Here is a 19510-nt window from a genome sequence, read left to right as displayed (position 1 = left end):
CGGTCAAGCCAACTTGCCGTGCGCCGATGCTCCGCTGCTGCCAGCTGTGAAAAACAGAGTGAATGGAAGTGAAAAGTAACTCGGTTCGTAGAGGCGGGCGGCTGGGACTCGACCGTACGTGTGTGAGCCCGGTGTTGATGCACCACAGGGCAGAGGGCGCTCGTCACGTGCTTTCGTAGGCTCGGTCCACCGTCCACACACCGGCTCTGCCTCGCCCCTCAAAAAGCTGGCCACCCTTTTGTCTTCTTCTCACGGAGAGAGAGAGAGAGGGAAGTGAAGGCCGCCCGCCGAGCGACGAGAGCCCAAGCAAAAAGGCGCGGAGCCGAAACTTGCATTGCAAGGAGAGAAGGCCCTCGCCGCCGCCCACCTCCCCCCTTGGGAGGCCGGCCATGGCGGAGGGGGAAGAGGAGGCGGCGCGGCCGCAGCCGCGGCCGACGCTCGCCCTGGAGGCTTTCCGCGGCACGATCGTCCAGGCGGTGAAGGAGAACCGCGTCACGATGATCGTGGGGGGCACCGGATGCGGTAATTAACATCTCCTCCCTCCTCTCTGCTTCGGCAGCTTGCTCGCGCTCTGGCCTCTGGGTGATGAGATGGTGGCGTGATGGTTTTGTGCCATTTGGGAAGAAGGCTGGCTCGCTTCTCGCTGCTGTCCGCTGGGTTTCTTCTACCTGTTTGTTCGTTGGGGGGTTTTGGGGGGGGGGGGGGGGGGGGGGGGGGCGTAGTGGGTGGCGTGGCGGCATTGGGGATTTGGGAGCAGAGTTTCCGAGGGATTGGGAACAACTCCGGAGCGGGGCTACAACTTCGATTGAAGCCTTGGTCTCGGGGACCTTTGTTCTCTTCGCATGTTTGAGAGGAACCTGGATGGTGGAGGATGAAGACAACAAGGGCTCTGGGCCAGGATGCTGCTATATTTTTTCTACGGCAGTCATTGCTACAAATTTGTCTCGGATTCCCCTTTTCTTCGTGTTTTGAATTCTGATTTCCTCTGCCGCTAGTACGTGAGGATTTTGGAGCAGAGTTTCGGCCGGATTGGGAACACAACTCTAGAGCGATTGAACCTTGGTCTCGGGGACCTTGCTCTCTTCGCAGTTTTAGGGGAAGTGGATGACGAAGACGGCAGGGGTTTTGGGCCGGGATGGTGCTATATTTGTCTTGGTCGATGGCGACCCTTCTTCTACGAATTTGCCTCGGATTCCCCATTTCCTTCCTATTTCGATTTCCTCTGGCGCTAGTACATGTGGAGTTGCTGAACAGAGTTTCAGTTCAGATTTGTTCGTTGATTGTTGCGTCCGCTTGTTGGAGATTTCGTGGAACGCTCTGTGTTTGAGGGGTGCAGCTACATGCGTCGCTTCAAGTTTCATGGGGCTGATTTCATCCATATGGCTTCTCTCTTCACTTGATGCCAACACATTCAGTCTAGATTTTGACATAATTGTCTTGGGCTCGGATGTAACTTTCGGCCTAATTATTATATACTGATAATGGATATGGTCGCTTGTTTATCTCATTGCAGGAAAGAGCTCCATGATTCCCCAATTCCTTCTAGAAGAAAACCTGGAGCCCATTATGTGCACACAGCCTCGGAGGTTTGCTGTGGTAGCCATTGCTCAAAGGGTGGCTCATTCTCGCAAGTCGATGCTAGGACAAGAAGTTGGATATCATATAGGCCACCCAAATATGAAGAATCTCACCTCAACAAGGTAGCTCCTCGTTGTGAATCAGTGGCCCCACTCCCTAATATTAGGCAGATATCATTAGAATGTTCCTTCTACTTCTGCGTTGATTTCGACAGACATTATTGTGCAGGATACTTTAGCTTAGGCAGCCCCATCATATATACTCCTGAAACGTGTACTACCTAGAGGAAGCATTTCAGCAATCTTTTGCATTTTGTCAAAAAATATTAAAATGTCATATAGATAAGTGGTCCGGATCTTGCAATGTCTAGGACCACATCCCTATGGGTACCAACTGCGTTGCTATAATTATTCTACCATCTGATTATTGTCGACTATCTAGGATCTGAAACTTTCGTACTTCACCTGATACTGCTGTCTGCTGCAACTTGCAAGTGTGACAAGTGACATTCTCAAGACACAGGACAGGGGATCAGTCCATGTCCTTAGCCTTACATTACATGGTTTCATGCTATAGCTGAAACTAGAGTGGATCTTTGTTATCTTGATACCAAAAAACCACTGTATTGACATAGAATGCTTAGGAGCCTTATAGAAATCAGTACAACTATCTTCAAAGCTGAGCTGCAGGCAGTATAGATTGGTCTGGGTTGGTGGACCCATGACAGCTGAAAATGGAAATCATGCTATAGACATGTATTCCTTCAATCCTTGTTGTTCATTAATTTTTGATATCTCCCTTATATATATGAATTGTGCATGCACTTTTCATAGAAGTCATGCAGACATGATTTACCATTCATAGCTATATCCAGTTATCCACGTGCATTAATGAGTTTGTTCAATTCCGGCTTTAGATTATATTGGCAATTCAATGCCTATTATTCCAAAATAAATAATCCATATGCACATATAAATAAATTATATTGCTTCTTATCTTTTAGGCTTGTAGTACCTGTCAGTTTGGAGTGTCATTCTTACCAAAAAAATATATACATAATGTCAGTTTCTTCATCTCCATTACACTGAAGAGGTAGGAGATGATTTGGACAGTTAACCTGCAGTTCATTTATGTTGGGAATGCCACCATTATGACATCTTAATCTCTACTTCGAGCTTATTTGACTCGAAATTTCCAATTTTCCATCACATAGCCTTCTACTTATTTGAAGTATCTTAATTACCTGAATCTCATGATCCATCCTTACCGGCTTGACAATATATGGTAAATTGTTTGTGCTGCATTGCTATGGAATGACTTTTAGACTTTTTTTAATGTATGGATCAGGTCAAAAATTGTTTTCAAAACAGCTGGTGTTATGCTAGAGCAAATTCGTCAACACGGCATTGCTGCATTGCAATATAAGGTTATTATTCTTGATGAAATTCATGAACGGTCTGTGGAATCTGATCTTGTCCTTGCTATTATCAAGCAGTTTATGATGGAAAAGAGTGACTTCAAGTAAGTACTCTGGTAACAAGCATTGGTGCATTCTATCCAATTTTTTAATAATATTTATGTTTTCTGTCTACTGTGGAAAATGATCTTAACTCCTTCCTGCTGATTGCTAATACATATTATGTCACTCTTCACATAGGCTGGTTTTGATGTCTGCCACTGTTGATAGCACACGATATGTTGATTACTTTAAAGATATTGGAAAGGTTGAACTGATTACCATCCCGAGCATCCCATGCACTAACACGTTCCAGAGAGAAGTCCATTATCTTGGAGTATTTAACTAAAAACTACCACAATTCACGGAACCGTGACGAAAAACTACCACTTTACGATTTTGTGCGAAAAACTACCATTTTTTCATTAATCCTTGACTAAAAACTACCATGTCTGAAAAGTGTCCGTTTTGGCTCTTTTAAACGCGTTTCTGACTAGTTGGGCCCACACATAAGCGGGCTAAAAAAGCAATCGGGCCCCTAGTTTTCTTCCAAAAAAGCAATCTAGTCCTGTAGCCAGTCGATTAGAGACGAGGACCGGGGCAGAATCGCACCTTGTAGCCCTGGCCGGGGCGGAGCAGGACCCAGCGGTCGTGCGGCGCCGCCGCGAGGCCAAGGCCGGGGCCCTCCTCGCCGCCGTTGATGGCGCCCTCCTCCTCCACCCCCATTCCCCAGCCCCGGCGGAATCAAGATCGCTGCGCGGGTCGGGCGGAAGGACGGAATGGAGGAAGCTTCGGTGCCCCTGCGCACGTCGGTGGCCGGCGGATTGACTTGGGCGGCGGCGGCTTGCCTTGCGGATGAGGTGCGGGAAGGAGAGGATGCACTTCGCGCTCCAGAGCGGGTCGTTGAGGTCGGCGCCGTGGGCTTCGAGCTCTGTGGCCAGCCCGCCGTCCAGCACCAGCCTCCCGCCGCCGGCCTCCACCCACCGCTGCACCGCCGCGCCCGCGGCCCCCTCCTTCGCGTCGTTGCCGCCTCCGCTCTTCACCACCATCCTCCTCCTGCCGCTGCCGCTGCTACAGGACTGGATGTGCTCGCCGTGCTGGGCCTCGAAGGAAGGACTGGATTGCTTTTTTGGAAGAAAACTAGGGACCCGATTGCTTTTTTAGCCCGCTTATGTGTGGGCCAACTCTGTCAGAAACGCGTTTAAAAGAGCCAAAACGGACACTTTTCAGACATGGTAGTTTTTAGTCAAGGATTAATGAAAAAATGATAGTTTTTCGCACAAAATCGTAAAGTGGTAGTTTTTCGTCACGGTTCCGTGAATTGTGGTAGTTTTTGGTTAAATACTCATTATCTTGAGCAGGTATATACAGATTCTTGCTCGAAAATGAAGTGAATTATCCTCGTTCACTGTCCCTAATATACCCCTCGTTGCATGATGTACCTTCTAATTTTCAATGTCTGATTACCAAACATGCTGTAGTTTATTTTGTAATCTTTGTCTCATATATTTTAGAATTTTAGAACGGATTTTAATCCTTCTGATATATTGCATAGCCATTTTAACATATTGTAGCATTATACCATAACATGCCAACTTATTTCTATTATTATTATTGCTGCTATCACTAACAGAAAAAATGATGGTAATAGTACTATAGCAGTGGTGGTAGTAGTACTATATACTAATAATAATTAGGTGTTTGTTACCTTTCCTGGTCCCTGTTTGTTGTTTGTTAATTTTTCATACAATCAATACATTAGGTTCACACCTTCTACTTTGCTCCCCTACTATTTCTTATTACCTGATGCAACGGAATGCAGATTGATAACATGCTGAAGATGGATTCTGAATCACTGTCGACAAAGTATTGTGTTGGAGAACATTTTAAAACAGATGCTGTTCTTAGTCCTGACGTGTATCATCTTATCCACACGTTATTGTTGCACATACACCAAAGTGAACCAGATACTGAAAGGAGTATTTTGGTTTTTCTTCCTACATACCATGCATTGGAGGAGCAGTGGGCTCGGTTGTCTGGTTGTTCAACTTTGAAAGTACATATTCTTCATCGCAGCATTGACACAGATGAAGCTTTGGAAACTATGAAGGCCTCAGAGTCTTGCCGAAAGGTACAAGTTGTTACATACCAATTTAACTTGGTACAACTGCATCTTTTCTACATGGAATATTTGTTCCTACTTTCAAGCCATATGTGTGGTGTTAGTAGCGTAATGCACTTGCCTTTATGTAACATAGGAGTAGGGTATGTATTCTTGGAGTATTTATATGGAACTGAATTTGATGATTGAAACCTTGATACCATGTGGAATAGCAACTTGTGTATTCCAATGTTCTTTAAGCCAAGTACAATGCACAGGTGGTATGTAGAGTGTACCACAAACAGGAAGCCCAGACCATCTCTAAGATATAATATCACTATCATTATTTGCTAAATGCCATTGTATTGTTGCAATGGCTCATTGCTATAACGACATTTCTCTCCATTTTCCTACAATTGTTCGGCAACATATGATTCCAATTTTTGTTTATTTTTCCATCATTTGCCTTGTCCAATGTAAGGACCAGGGACCAGGGACCACTTTTTCTGGGGGGATAATAACATCGAAAATAAATGAATTCTGATTTTGGGAGGTGGTGTGCTGGAGGACCTTTGTTTAGGACATCGTAGCATCCAGTATCTTTAACCCCCTTCTCTCGTTTGGAGTTGCTAATCATCATCATCATTAGTAAGTTTGGAACAAAATTGGATCAATATAATTCATAGAGATCAGTTACATTTATACGGTAGCTACTTTGAGGATCTTTTGGATCACAGGAATCACCCAAAAAATCAATCTTAGAGGTTTTCCATAGATCACTAAACCTAGCCATATGTCGCATCGCATGGGGGCAAATTCTACAGGATAGATCCATTCATAGGGTCTAAGCACGTGGGGAAAATTCTACAGAATAGATCCATTCAGATGGGGCAAACATAAAACTAGCCATAAGTTTTGTATTTGACCCCTAAAGTTTGCATCGTAGCACCTGTTAGGCTGTTACCCTCTCGCACTTCACATTTTCGGAACACGGAACCGTATTTTGATCCTTGGCCCCAAGGGCACCGTCATGGCTGCCCCCTACTGTTATTAGTCTGTAAATCGTCTATGGTAACCACATAAGTTTATTTGAGGGGAGGGAACCACACAAATTTCAATTTAGTGAACATAACAGGATGCATGGGAGGCGAAATTTAGCATGGATACATAAAATGTTTACATAATTGGAGCAATGTCCTCTTATCTTGTAATTTAACAATCCTTCCACGGACTCATTCAAATATTTTAATTGCAGGTTATACTGGCCACAAACATGGCCGAATCGTCTGTCACTATTCCAGGAGTTGCTTATGTTATTGATTCCTGTAGATAATTGCAAGTCTATTGGGACCGAACCAGGAAAACCGACTCAACTAAGCTTGTATGGATTTCCAAGTCTCAGGTTAGTATCACAGATATACTGATGCTATTCACTTTTAACTTACTTTTGACCCTCATGTTGAAACTAGTTATAACTTTTTTAGGCTGAGCAGCGGAAAGGAAGGACAGGCCGAACCTGTGATGGCCAGATTTTTCGCTTGGTAACAGAGCCATTTTACAACGCTTTTCCTGATCATGAAAGCCCTGCCATTTCAATGTTATCCTTGAGAGACCAAGCACTCATGATATGTTGTGCAGAGTCCATAGCTATGCATGACGACCCCACTGGTAATTCTTTCTCTGCAATTCCACTAATCTTGCTTGATGTTTCTGTGCTCGGATTATGACAGTAAAATGAACCGCCTTTGCATCACTGTGATTCACACAGCCAAGGAATAGTGAACTATAGGAGCAGTTCTCAAATTCTTTGACATTGATGCACCCACCTCACTTGTACCTATCTTAAGAGTTCAGTATCATCTTTTTTTTTCAAGTTTTAAAAACTTAGTCATTGAATTAAGAATTCCTGTTTTGATTCTCACTATGTTTACTACTCGTATTTAAATATTTTACCAGTGTCCCTAAGTGCCTATTTTTTTAACACTTTGTACATCCTTTGATATATAGATGGGGACTACTAAATTCTGTAAAATTTGTTACGTATATTTTCGAGAAAACGCAAAGCTTGCATCTCGATAAATTGGATAGTTATAAAGTGTATTTACAAGCCCGAGTGAGTGAGGTTACAATAGTGTGCAAAGAAAATTAATGGAAATTTGTTACTGAAGTTAAAAGAAACACCAAATACTTCTCTGTACAAGTTAGTAAGATCTTAAAAACCTTAGTACATGCATTTGAAAACAAAACATATTTGGGTATGTGGGATCATTCATTACTATACACTGTCACTCTTCTTCGTATATATCTATATTAATGTAATATTCTCACTAACAGTCACTTGTTGGCAGTGCTGCTGCAAAAAATTCTCAATCCACCGGAATCCAGTGTTATTAAAGATGCTCTAGATACTCTTGTTCAAATTGATGCATTTCAGCCAGCATTCCCTGGAGGGTATCATCCCAGATTTTATGGCTATTTGCTCGATAGTTTGCCGTTGTCATTTCATGCTTCTGTTCTTACCCTGAAATTTGGTGAGATGGGGTATCTCCATGAAGGAATCCTGATAGGCATTATGTTGGACATTCAACCACTTCCTATACTGCAACCTTTTGGTGATCAAGCATTGGTATGTTCTAGTTACTTCAAGTGACATGCTTGTATCCCCGTGTTCTTTTAGTTATGTATCCTACTTTCTGTTTTACAGCGCAAGAAGATTAGAGATGATTATTTTGATGAACGTACCTTCCAACAAATTAGCAAGAAGGAAGCTACAGTCATCGCAAATCTCCGGGCATATCAGTTTTGGCAGCGTATGTTTAAGGTACATCTTGTCTTATGTGTAATAAAATACCTTGTGCATATATGTCTAGGACATTTTTGGGAGTTGGTTATTTTTATATTTGTAATCTTAACTTTCAAGTCCTTTTTAGTAACAATTACACGCTCATTCTCTTTTCGTACTATCTTTTTCTGGTAATACCTTTCCTAATACTCCCTCAATTCCTAAATATTTGTCTTTTTAGAGATTTCAAATGGACTACCACATACGGATGTATATAGACATATTTTAGAGTGTAGATTCACTCATTTTGCTTCGTATGTAGTTACTTGTTGAAATCTCTAGAAAGACAAATATTTAGGAACGGAGGGAGTAGATGACTATTTCTAGGATACTATATCATGGCCCTTAAGTGAATATTATTATTGATGAAAAAAATGTATATATTTTTATTTGGATTCTGTTAACACTATTTATTTTTCACCAAAGTTACATATTCTAATTTTTTCAGGATAAGTTTCGTCTGGAGTACCTGACAAATGTTTCCAAGAACCAAGAATCAAATGCATATGAGATCTTGAAAGTTGAACAAGAATGGTGTAGATTACACAATCTCGTGCTGAAAGCACTTAACAACATCTCCAAAATTTGTATGTCCTTTAACTTGCGATAAAAAGTTTCTGAAGTGTATTTTGATTGCACAATTTGCATCTATTGATGTGTGTCAGGTACTCTAACATTATCATGGTTTTCCACTAAAAGTTTGAAAATGTGTACATAAGATGGTGGAAAGTGTTGCCTGCTGTAGCCTACTGTGTTATACATCAGCATTTTGTGTTGCAATAAAAAATTAAAATATACATAGTTGGTGTGAGGACCTACTCGTAGAAGTGCAAATATCAAAATACTTTTCCAAGAATACAATATATGGACATTTCTTGGTAACTCTTTCTTTTGAACAGATGATAATATTATGAGCACACTGCACCGGTTTAGGCCTCAATTTCTTCTGGAAATCAATCCTCCAAAGTACCTTCAGACCTCTGAATTCCACCATGAATGTCGTGATCCTGAACTGCTGGAGCCAGAGCATATGACTTCACTCCCGTTGGAAACTGACAGTTCTCACTTAGATTCACAGAGGTGTGCTGCAATCCCTTATATTTCTGCAACTGATTTTGGAGCCACTGACATTGTTAATACCCTCATGAAGGTTATTGAAAAGGTGTGTTGTATTATATCAATTGTATGCATTGTCAAGTTACCTGTATATATGACATAAAGTAGTATAAATATAATGCTTCTTGATTGGTTCACAGATGAAGATAGAACTTGCAGTGACGTGTGTGGACTACCATGATGGATCTAGTGAAACATACAGAGGACCTCTTAACAATTTATCCAATGCCTCGAAACGAGCATGCAAGTTCTTCCTCACATTAAAGGTGGACTGTTGCATTCTTTCATGCTATTATCACCTGCCCTTTTTTCCCAGCGCGTCATTTGCGGGATATATACGTTATTTGGTTATTTTTCTATGTGTTGAGTAAGATCTTAATGAAGGATTGCCCTAATTTCATATCTTAAATTGTAGTAACCACAATTTCTGCGACATAGTACATCATGTTATAGCCAGCCGGATGCAGACCAACTGAACTACAAACCTACATCCTCAATATTCTACTGCAACTACTTGATACACTTTTCCCTGCCTCAGCGAAGGACTTGACATGTTCTTTCATTGTAATATTAAATGTAACTCATTGATGACACTAGGAATAAAATGGTGGTAACAGGTCACATGACATTGACAGCAGTGATACTGTGCCAACATGCATTTCGTTAAAGTTATATCTAACTTTCCCGCAAAAAAAAAGAAGTTATATCTAACTAACTGAGAACTGAGCAGTAGCCTGACTGGAGTCTGAATGCCGTCAGGAATGAATTTCTGGTATCTCACCCGGGTGGTCTCTCGCTTAATATATTGTCCATGGCGGTCCTCGCCCATTGTATCTCACTTTTTATATCTACCTGACTGCATGTATATGTTAACTTGGTATTTTGACAACTCGATGGGTATGAATTAACATTTTTGCTTCTGATATGTCGTTCCTTTGATCAGGGTTGTAGAAATGGCGACTCTTGTTCATTTGCACACAATCTTGGCTCTTTGAGCTCTTCATCTGTTACTTCTAAAATGAATCCAGAAGATCCACCATGGCCGCAGGCTGACATAGGTTGGAGGAAGTTAGTGACTGGAGGTGAAAATGGTCACATTCTTGTCGTGAATGACAAAAATCTGAAGTTTTCCTCTCAACTTCATAACATGGTTGACATTACACCTGATCTGCATTTGGCTGAGCGTAATTTAGTTGCAAACAATCTGAGAAAAGTCCAGAATGTCGCTGATCCTTCTCATCTAACTATTGGAGATGAACATGAACTACCAGTTCCTTGGACGAGACTAAAGCGAATTATTTTGGTAGATGATTATGGTTCTGGTTCAACACTCAACCACCACGTCTTGCAGAAGTTCTTTGAGAATATTGCCATCAAGATATTGTCGGGACCATTATCTAGTGTGCAGATCATCTTGATCATGAGTAACATAAAGTTTGTTAAGATACAGGTACGCCATTTCTTAAGTTGTATCACACCATTACAGTGAATAAATCTACTGGATCCATGTGTCTTGTTTTGCATGTCTAGTGGTAGTTTATTTACTGTATTTATTTTCTGGTACATATGGTCTGTTTAACATCTGTGAATAACCTTCAGAATCTCAGCTTAGTCAACAGGCAACATTATTACATTACATCAGTCCACTGCTAAAAATGACAGACATTGGCTGCTGTTTTTTTATAGGTGGAAAAATTGGCAAGGGAGTGTTTCTTCGTTCTTGGTGAATCATTCCTGTTAAATGTAGCGCCTCTTAAGTGGTTTCCGATCATGGGCATCCGTCAACTTGATGGGCAGGTAGCAGGACAAGTTGCTTACGTTTTCAACATGCATCCTCCTTCGGGGGCGGGCATTCGGCGGGGCGATTTTGCAACACAAGAGAACTGAGCGCCAAGTCCTCTGCAGAGACTAGTTAGGCCAGTCTAGGTCATACGCATTGTAATAGCTAGGTCAAATCGTTTTGCAAGCTGTAAGTAGTTCTTTGATCAGGTCACCTTGTACAGAAATATTATGGCACAGTAGCTACGATGGGTACAGTAAGCACTGTTGCGCTGCAACTGCAAACTTGGGTTTTAATGTCGTCCCTGCTCTAATTTTTGTTAGACGTCCAATTGTCGTGGAAGTGCCTTGAAAGTTGTTATATGTTCATTTGGAAAGTGCCTCCAAGTCATGGAATCCCAATCTGTGATAACCATTACTCCCTCCGTTCCATAATGTAGTGCCTATAGATTTTTACAGAAGTCAAACATTACAAATTTTGACCATGTATATAGAGAAAAGTAGGTATATCTAGAATACCAAATGCACCTCATTGGATACATCGTGAGTTATATTTTCAGAATATACATGTTTGGTATTGTAGATGTAGACAATTTTCTCTATACACTTGGTCAAAGTTGGCAAAATTTGACTTTTATAAAAATCTATAGGCACTACATTATGGAATGGAGGGAGTATATAACTGTGTCAGTTTGACCCTAAAAAAACTATGTCAATTTGCTTTTTAGAAGTCAATTCGGTTTTGACCTGGACGACTATGTCAGTGGCTGACCCGGCCTTGGATACTACAGAACACCTTGGATACTACCGTGTTGTAGTGAGTCCTTGTGCAAATGCAAGAACATCAAAAATATCAAAACTTCGAGAAACAACAGGAGCAGATCAACTTGGGGGAGGGGTGCATGAAACTTAGTAACGAAGAAGCTATATATACCGGATCAAACAAGAAACACTATATATGTACCTATACGAACGCACACCAGTGATCCGGAGTACTAAAGAGACCAAGCAATCTCTTGCTTGTACACAAGAAATAAATAGCACACATCAGTTTATTGAGCAAGTTTCAGAACAAAAAATAATATTCCGTTCAATGGGAACTATATGTATATAACCACGCAGGAGAGCATACATAGAAACGATATTAAGCCTAGGGGTAAAGTGCATCTCAAATGCTATATACACCCTCCGTTCCTAAATATAAGTCTTTTTAGACATTTCAAATGGAATATAACATACGGATGTATGTAGACATATTTTAGAGTGTAGATTCACTTATTTTACTTCGTATGTAGTCACTTGGCAGGGGTCCTGGTTGAGAAGCACGCCGGACTGGTGGGTGCCCATACCCGGCAGGCGTCCTGGATGGGACCTCAAGTCTTTAGATGTTTAGGTTTGGCTGCGTGGTCTGTTTGGTATTAGGCCCAGACTTTCAGCGCCCCTACATCAACTGGATAGGGATAGCGACGGTTGTTGCTTAGTTTGGTGGCTTTAGACTTATTGTTGTATGACTCGGTACGGTCTTGTGTCAATAATTAATAAAGTGGCCGTATGCATCGTCTAGATGCAGAGGCAGGGGGTCGTCCTCCTTTTCTAAAAAAAAACTTGGTGGAATCTCTAGAAATACTTATATTTGGGAATGGAGGGAGTGCAATAGAGCTATATACCAGTCTAAGACAGCATGAAAAATTTCCCCACCCATAGCACGTCCTTGTAGCAAGGGCGGTAAGTAAACGATCCTTTGACATAGAAAACATCTTGCACAGGGTCTTTTAAGAGCTCATGTGAGTCGCCAAGATACTGCATCCTCGACATGTCGAGATAATACACTACCACCGCCCAATCAAGTATGAGGATGAGTGCATTCTTGTGGGGATGGAATCCCATGATCCTACAGTGGGCACCCCATTCCGGCGGCTTAAGGTGGACAGCTCCTCCGACCACGTTGATGAAGTTGTCATTGTCTGAGTCCCAAAAATATTCAGAGTCATTTGTTGTGGCTTGGTCCTCCTTCTCTTCCAAGTTATCATAATCGTCATTGTAGCCTATGCTAGTCGGTCCAGTCCTGCTTCTGACAACACCCCATGTCACCTTGGGCTGTATTGTAAGAGGCTTAATCATATGACCGTGCGGGTTGAGGCTAACATCGTATGCTAGTGTCCAATCTAGTTGACCATCCGTCGAATCGGTTAACATCCATACTTGAAGATGCAATTCGTCGACCGTCACATAGTGAATCCCTCTTTCGTAGTTTGCTAAGATGGAATTCCAAGGCAACGTGTATATGCACCTCGTGCAGGGTTTCCCAGGGAGTCTAACCATGTCGTAAGTTCCCTTTGACGGACGTAGGATCGTGAGGATGCTATAGTGGCAATGCATGTAGAGCGACCTACGCCAGCACTCAGAAGACCACACCGTTTGGTTTCTAGGCGAAGTGGTCGCAAGAATGTCATAAAGGTTCCCTGGGGCACAATACCCAGGCATGAATTCTCGTTTCTCCCATTGCCAGGTACGCGACGAGAACAATTCCAAAGGCAACACATGCTCCCTCGGCTCCTCCTCCTCCTCAACGACCTCATCTTTCCCTTTCTCGAGCGTTGAAGCCTCGGCTTGTTTGCTATGTTGTGCTGATACATCTTTCTCGAAGACAAACACGTCGAAGTGCAGCGACACGGCCGGGTCAAAGGCGAGGGACATGGCGTCGACAGGACTCTTCATCGAAGGGCGCGGCAGCTCGGCGTACCGCCCGGTCGGGCCGGGTCAGATAGAAGTAGTTTGGATACATGGCTAACCAGCCAGTCATGACACGCAGGCCAACCCTAAGATAAATAGAGAAGACGCCAGGGTTTAAGAAGCATCCCGATGTCTGTGCGCCAAGGAGGAAGCTGTAACCCGAATCTTGGACATCATAACGTCGAAGGCCTCGTGGTCCGCATCCTTAGTCAATGATCTCCACTGCTGCAGGAATATCCCAGTTTTAAATAAGCAATCAACAGGATTAGCTAGGAAGATATGTTCAATGGTAAACTTGTTTCTAGTGGTCCACAACGACCAACAGATCGCTGCGAACCCAACCAAGAAGACCCTTTTAGAAACCCCAGATAAGCCGTTGACCAATCTCCGTAGATCCACAAAGCACGAGGGGTTCCAAGCCACTTGAAGCCAAGAACGGGTACAACTCCACACAAATTTAGCCAAAGAGCACCGGAAGAAGATATGATCAGTGTTTTCAATGTCCCCACACAAGGCGCATCTGTCCGAGCCCGGACCGTTCCTTTTCCGGATTTGATCCGCCGCAGGAAGCTTCCCATGAAATGCTTGCCATAGAAATATTTTGATCTTAGGTGGGACACGGGCACTCCAAATGCACTTGAACTTGGAAGTGGGGGAGCCCGAAATAAGTTTAGTATACACATACTTAACCAAAAAGCGATCAGAAGCAGAATGGGGCCAAACCACCGAGTCCTCTTCCTCCGAGAGCAACGGGAAGCAAGCAATAAGATGATGCCAGTCTTCCAACTCTTCAGGAGATAGCGTTCTACGAAGGTCTAGATCCCAATTATTCAGCGAGAGCTCAAAGATAGAGATCTCCGGATTAGGACAGTAAGAAAACAAGACCGGGAACGTCACCGCAAGGGTGGCTTCCCCGCACCACCAGTCTAACCAAAAGCGAGTAGATTTTCCATTCCTGACTCAAAACTTGACCAAAGATTGGAAAATCGGTTGGACTTTAACGAGTTGATGCCAAAATTGGGAACCACCGGAAGATGGAGCAAACATGGGGCTCAACGTAGGGAAGTACTTAGCCTTGAGAATGGTGAGCCACAGCAGGGTCTCCACAAAATACATGATTTTCCACCACCACTTTAAGATGAGGCATTTGTTCATGACACCAGTGTTAATAATGCCCAACCCACCAAGGTTTTTAGGTCTGCAGATAAACTTCCATTTCACCATCCTATATTTGCGCTTGTTGTCCGCCGAATTCCAGAAAAAGGCACCCCTGTGCTTGTCAAACCCAACGTGGGTCCCTCCCGAAAGGAGGTAGAAACCCATCAGGAACATGGAGAGGGAGGAAAGGCAGGCATTGATTAGGGCGACCTTGCCAGCTTGAGTGTTGTAGCGGCCTCTCCACGGCAGGACCCGGTTGCCAACCTTAGTAACAATCGGAGTGAAATCTTAGCCAAGAACTTGTGGGGGGGGGGAGATCAGTAGGCCGAGATACTTGAAGGGGAAAGAGTCTAGGGAGCAGTTTAGGAGATGAGAAACTCTTTGGGCCTCAACGTCCGAGACCCCAGTAACAATGACTTCACTCTTAGCAAAGTTAATCTTTAGACGAGAAAGTGCTTCAAAGCAGAGGAGAAGGAACTTCAAGTGAGCTATAATAACATCGTTCAATTCAACCATTATGGTGGTATCGTCCGCGTATTGGAGGTGAGAGATGTCATTAGGGGCAAGATGGGTGTCGGTGTCAAAACCGGCGGATCTCGGGTAGGGGGTCCCGAACTGTGCGTCTAGGCGAATGGTAACAGGAGACAAGGGACACGATGTTTTTACCCAGGTTCGGGCCCTCTCGATGGAGGTAAAACCCTACTCCTGCTTGATTAATGTTGATGATATGGGTAGTACAAGAGTAGATCTACCACGAGATCAGAGAGGCTAAACCCTAGAAGCTAGCCTATGGTATGATTGTTGTTCGTCCTACGGACTAAAACTCTCCGGTTTATATAGACACCGGAGAGGGCTAGGGTTACACAGAGTCGGTTACAATGGGAGGAGATCTTCATATCGTATCGCCAAGCTTGCCTTCCACGCCAAGGAAAGTCCCATCCGGACACGGGACGGAGTCTTCAATCTTGTATCTTCATAGTCCGGGAGTCCGGCCAAAGGTCTTAGTCCGGCCAGCCGGACACCCCCTAATCCAGGACTCCCTCAGTAGCCCCTGAACCAGGCTTCAATGACGACGAGTCCGGCGCGCAAGTTGTCTTCGACATTGCAAGGTGGGTTCCCTCCTCCGAATACTTCATAGAAGATGTTGAACACCAGGATAGTGTTCGGCTCTGCAAAATAAGTTCCACATTCCACCGCAGAGAGAATAATATTTGCACCAATCAGATCTACTGACGTATTCCGTAGCGTGACGCCACGGCCAGGCCTTTATTCGAATCGTTTTATTGTCCCACCTCAGCGCGTTTAGCGAGGCGGTTCCCCTGGCACGTCTTGTCGAAGCGGAGATCGTGTCCCTTTATTCCGGGATTCTCATCAATACGGGCGTGGGTAACCCAACTGCGCCATTAACCGCGGCGCTTGGGAGATAAGCGAGTTTTACTAGGATGGTGGGGGCTTGTAGTTTCGGCCGCCCATATAAGGGGATAAGGATCCATCCTTTCCATTTACGATTTCTTCCTCCTTTGCTTATCCGTCCTGCGCGCTCGAGCTCCATCGCCCAAGCCCGCACTTCCCACCTCAACCTTCTCCAATCATGTCCGAAGCGGGAGGTAGATGGATGGCCTCTTCCGTCACGGAGGGGCAAATCAAAAAGCTGAGGAAGGCCGGATACCTGTCTGACGACATCGCGCACCGGCTTCCAGATGCGGGGCAACTCATCCCCACTCCCAGGCCCCATGAGAGGGTTGTTTTTCTTCCCCATTTCCTCCACGGACTGGATTTTCCTCTTCACCCGTTCGTCCAGGGGCTCATGTTCTACTACGGCCTGGACTTCCACGATCTGGCCCCGAACTTCATCCTCAACATCTCGGCGTTTATCATCGTGTGCGAGGCCTTCTTCCGCATCCAGCCTCACTTTGGCCTATGGCTGAAGACCTTCAGCGTCAAGCCGAAGGTTGTGAAAGGCCGACAAGCAGAGTGCGGAGGCGCCATGGTGGGCAAGATGGCCAACGTCACTTGGCTCGAGGGTGCCTTCGTGGAAACCATCAAAGGGTGGCAATCGGGGTGGTTCTACATCACCGAGCCGCGTGACCCTGAGTGGGCAGCGGCCCCCGAATTTCGATCAGGCATCCCTACATGGCTCACATCTTGGAAAGAGACGGGCCTGTCGTGGGGTAATCCGGGAGAGGTGACCGGACTCCAAACCTGCATCCGAGACCTGGTGACCAAGAAGGTCAAGCTCGTCAACGTAGTCCAGGTCACGCTCTTCCGCCGGATCCTCCCGTGTCAACGACGGGACTTCAATCTGTGGGAGTTCGACCCAGCCCAGCACCAGACTCTGTCCCGACTCTTCGAAATGAAGCACGAGGACGCCTGGAAGGTGCTTTTCAAGAGTTCCGAGGTCTCCCCTTCGGTCACCGAGGACCGTGGATTCTGCGCCAAGCGCCAAGCCTCCGAAGTAAGCTTATATTTAGTCCTTCATGGGACGCTCGAATTTCATAGTTTGACTCTATGTAGGATCTAAACTCCCGTTCCTTTGACAGGACTGGAAGAGGACATCCGGACAGTTTGACTGTCCGACCCCTTTGCCCGAAGGCCCAGCGGACACACGCTTGGCGAAACTACTGGTTCCGGCACCTCACGTAGTGCCAGAGAAGAAGGCCAAGGAGAAAGCCACGGGGACCCGAAAGAGTTCCCGGCGCCCGGTGGTGTCGGATTCATCGCCCGACGACCCCAAAGCACCCTCCGCCTCGGAGAACGAGGAGGAGGAGGAGGAGGAAGAAGAAGCCTCTCCCCCTCTAACGGGGGGAGGGAAGAAAAGGAAGGCCGCCCCATCTGGGGAGGCTGGAGGGTCCAAGAAGGGGAAGGCCCTTCTGCCGGACTACGCCTCCGATGCCGAAGACGACGGGGAGGAATGGCCATCCAGGGTCAAGCCCCTGGCAAAGTCATAAGTGTCCGGATACTCGAACTTTTTATGGCGCTCCTCTATTATTTGGTAGCTTCTGATGCCGAATTTCCATGATGTAGCCCGCCCAGAGCTCAGCTCGGCGATTCGACGAGCGGCTCCTTGGACTCTCGGATGTGAATAGCGCTTCACTTCCGACGGCCTCCTCCCCTATCCCTACGGACGATGCCGAGGTGGAGTCCCGAAAGGGACTAAACCAGGATGAGGTGGTCCTGGAGGCGCCGCAAGGCGACCTCCCGGACTCCAGGCCCAAAGGGGATAAAGCCCCGGAGGGATCCAAGTCCGGCCCGGTGTCGGACACTGCTCCGGAACCATCAATGGTTCCAGAGTCCAACAGGCGGCGCCTTCATAAGAAGGGCAAGCCTACGACGCCGGTGACCTCCGTCCATCCGGAGGCGCCGGACAATTTGCTGGAGGCGCTTAATGGCGCCTCCATCGACGAGGAACACCGCACTGTTTTGAGTGCGGTGATTCAGAAGGTTCAGTCCGCCAAGAGCGGGCTGACGGAAGCCTGCACAAGTCTGTTAACAGGCTTTGAGGTATGTGTTTGAAAACATATAAAAATGTTACCGCATAGACAGTAGCCCCTGATGCTCAGTTCGGCGTTCGGAAAGAAAAGCCGAGCTGAGGATCTAAAGAGATATACACAAGAGTCTAACTAAAATATGTCAATATGGGAATGCAGGCTGCGCTGCTAACCTCTGCCGCACTGACTGCGGAGGTCAATGCATTGAAGGAAAGCCTCGACCGGTCCGAGAGCGAGCTCGGCCGGGCCAAGAAGCAGCTCGAGGATAAAGAGGGTACTAGTACCGTGTGTAAATGTATATAGAAATACTTGGTTGCGAATAATGACAGGACCAACGTAAATGTTGCAGGGGCCACGACCGAGGTGGCAATCCTGAAGGAGGCGGTCTCCAAGGCCGAAAGCAGTGCGGCCTTGGAGCGCACCGAGCAAGAGAAGCAGGAGGTGCGGGTGGCGGAGGTGCGGCAAGAGCTCCAGGCTCTCGTGGAAAAGCATGAGAGTTTGGAGCGTGACTCAAAGACTCGAGAGTCCGAGCTTGCCTTGGCTCTTGAGAGTGCCAAGACCGCTAAGGCCGAAGCTCAGAAGGCCCTTCAGGAGATCGAGGCGATGAAGAAGATAGCGGCGGGTAAGGCATTTTTTATGCAAAGCAAGAATATAAAAGTAAATTATCTGTTACTTACCCGAATCCGGAGCTCTCCAGGAGCGTTTGCCGATCTGCCCCGTAGTGTGTATGATGCTGCCGCATTCTACCGAGCCGAAGAGGGGAGCTCGACGGAGAAGGTGTTCTGGTATCAATATGCTGAGGCCGGACATCCGGTGCCCCTGAGCGACCAGCTGAAGCAGCTGGTCGAGCTCCACAAGGTGGCCGAACAGGCCATGAAGGGCCTCGTAGTTCGGCTATGGCCTGGGGAAACCATGCCTGGGAGCTACTTCGGTCTGGTGCGGCGGCTGGTGGATGCGTGTCCGTGGATCGAGGTCATCAAGCGCTCCGTCTGCATTGAAGGTGCCCATCGGGCCCTTGCTCATGCTAAGGTGCACTGGGGCAAGCTGGACGCGGAGAAGCTTTTGACGGACGCGACACCGCCGGGCAAGGAGTATCGCACGCCCGAGATGTATTATAATGGCGTCCTGAAGGGTGCCCGCCGTATAGTGGATGAGTGCTCCAAAGATGTAATTTTTGAGTAGACTCGCATCTGTTATCCTGTACGCTGAAACTTTTTTCATATGCATGAAGCAACACTTGTTAATTTAAAATATTACCT

At 45.6% G+C, this 19510-nt stretch overlaps 2 protein-coding genes across 2 annotated transcripts; both read left to right on the top strand.

The window, feature by feature from the left end:
• The first annotated feature begins 275 nt into the window (after positions 1-275).
• Positions 276-3383, top strand: LOC123077669 (zinc finger CCCH domain-containing protein 4). The gene is made up of 4 exons (XM_044499964.1): positions 276-522; positions 1514-1700; positions 2926-3099; positions 3236-3383. The coding sequence occupies exons 1-4, from the start codon at positions 390-392 to the stop codon at positions 3381-3383; spliced, it is 642 nt and encodes a 213-aa protein (XP_044355899.1). The 5' UTR covers positions 276-389.
• Positions 3384-6394: 3011 nt separating this feature from the next.
• Positions 6395-11192, top strand: LOC123088034 (zinc finger CCCH domain-containing protein 4). The gene is made up of 9 exons (XM_044510184.1): positions 6395-6537; positions 6620-6803; positions 7484-7761; positions 7840-7956; positions 8426-8564; positions 8877-9139; positions 9234-9359; positions 10037-10543; positions 10780-11192. The coding sequence occupies exons 2-9, from the start codon at positions 6731-6733 to the stop codon at positions 10978-10980; spliced, it is 1704 nt and encodes a 567-aa protein (XP_044366119.1). The 5' UTR covers positions 6395-6537; positions 6620-6730; the 3' UTR covers positions 10981-11192.
• Positions 11193-19510: the final 8318 nt, after the last annotated feature.

Source organism: Triticum aestivum, chromosome 1B (assembly GCF_018294505.1).
Source record: "Triticum aestivum cultivar Chinese Spring chromosome 1B, IWGSC CS RefSeq v2.1, whole genome shotgun sequence".
Lineage (NCBI taxonomy): Eukaryota > Viridiplantae > Streptophyta > Magnoliopsida > Poales > Poaceae > Triticum > Triticum aestivum.
Note: the sequence above shows the minus strand (reverse complement) of the source record. Positions and strands in the feature narration are given on the sequence as shown.

What these genes read in the sequence shown, in the direction of transcription:
- LOC123088034 (XM_044510184.1), top strand. Translation starts at nt 6,731, where the DNA reads ATGTTATCCTTGAGAGACCAAGCACTCATGATATGTTGTGCAGAGTCC. An exon ending in TATGCATGACGACCCCACTG is followed by an intron (nt 6,804 to 7,483) that starts GTAATTCTTTCT and finishes ACTTGTTGGCAG; the next exon opens with TGCTGCTGCAAAAAATTCTC. An exon ending in TCATGAAGGTTATTGAAAAG is followed by an intron (nt 9,140 to 9,233) that starts GTGTGTTGTATT and finishes ATTGGTTCACAG; the next exon opens with ATGAAGATAGAACTTGCAGT.
- LOC123077669 (XM_044499964.1), top strand. Translation starts at nt 390, where the DNA reads ATGGCGGAGGGGGAAGAGGAGGCGGCGCGGCCGCAGCCGCGGCCGACG. An exon ending in CGTGGGGGGCACCGGATGCG is followed by an intron (nt 523 to 1,513) that starts GTAATTAACATC and finishes ATCTCATTGCAG; the next exon opens with GAAAGAGCTCCATGATTCCC. An exon ending in AAGAATCTCACCTCAACAAG is followed by an intron (nt 1,701 to 2,925) that starts GTAGCTCCTCGT and finishes TGTATGGATCAG; the next exon opens with GTCAAAAATTGTTTTCAAAA.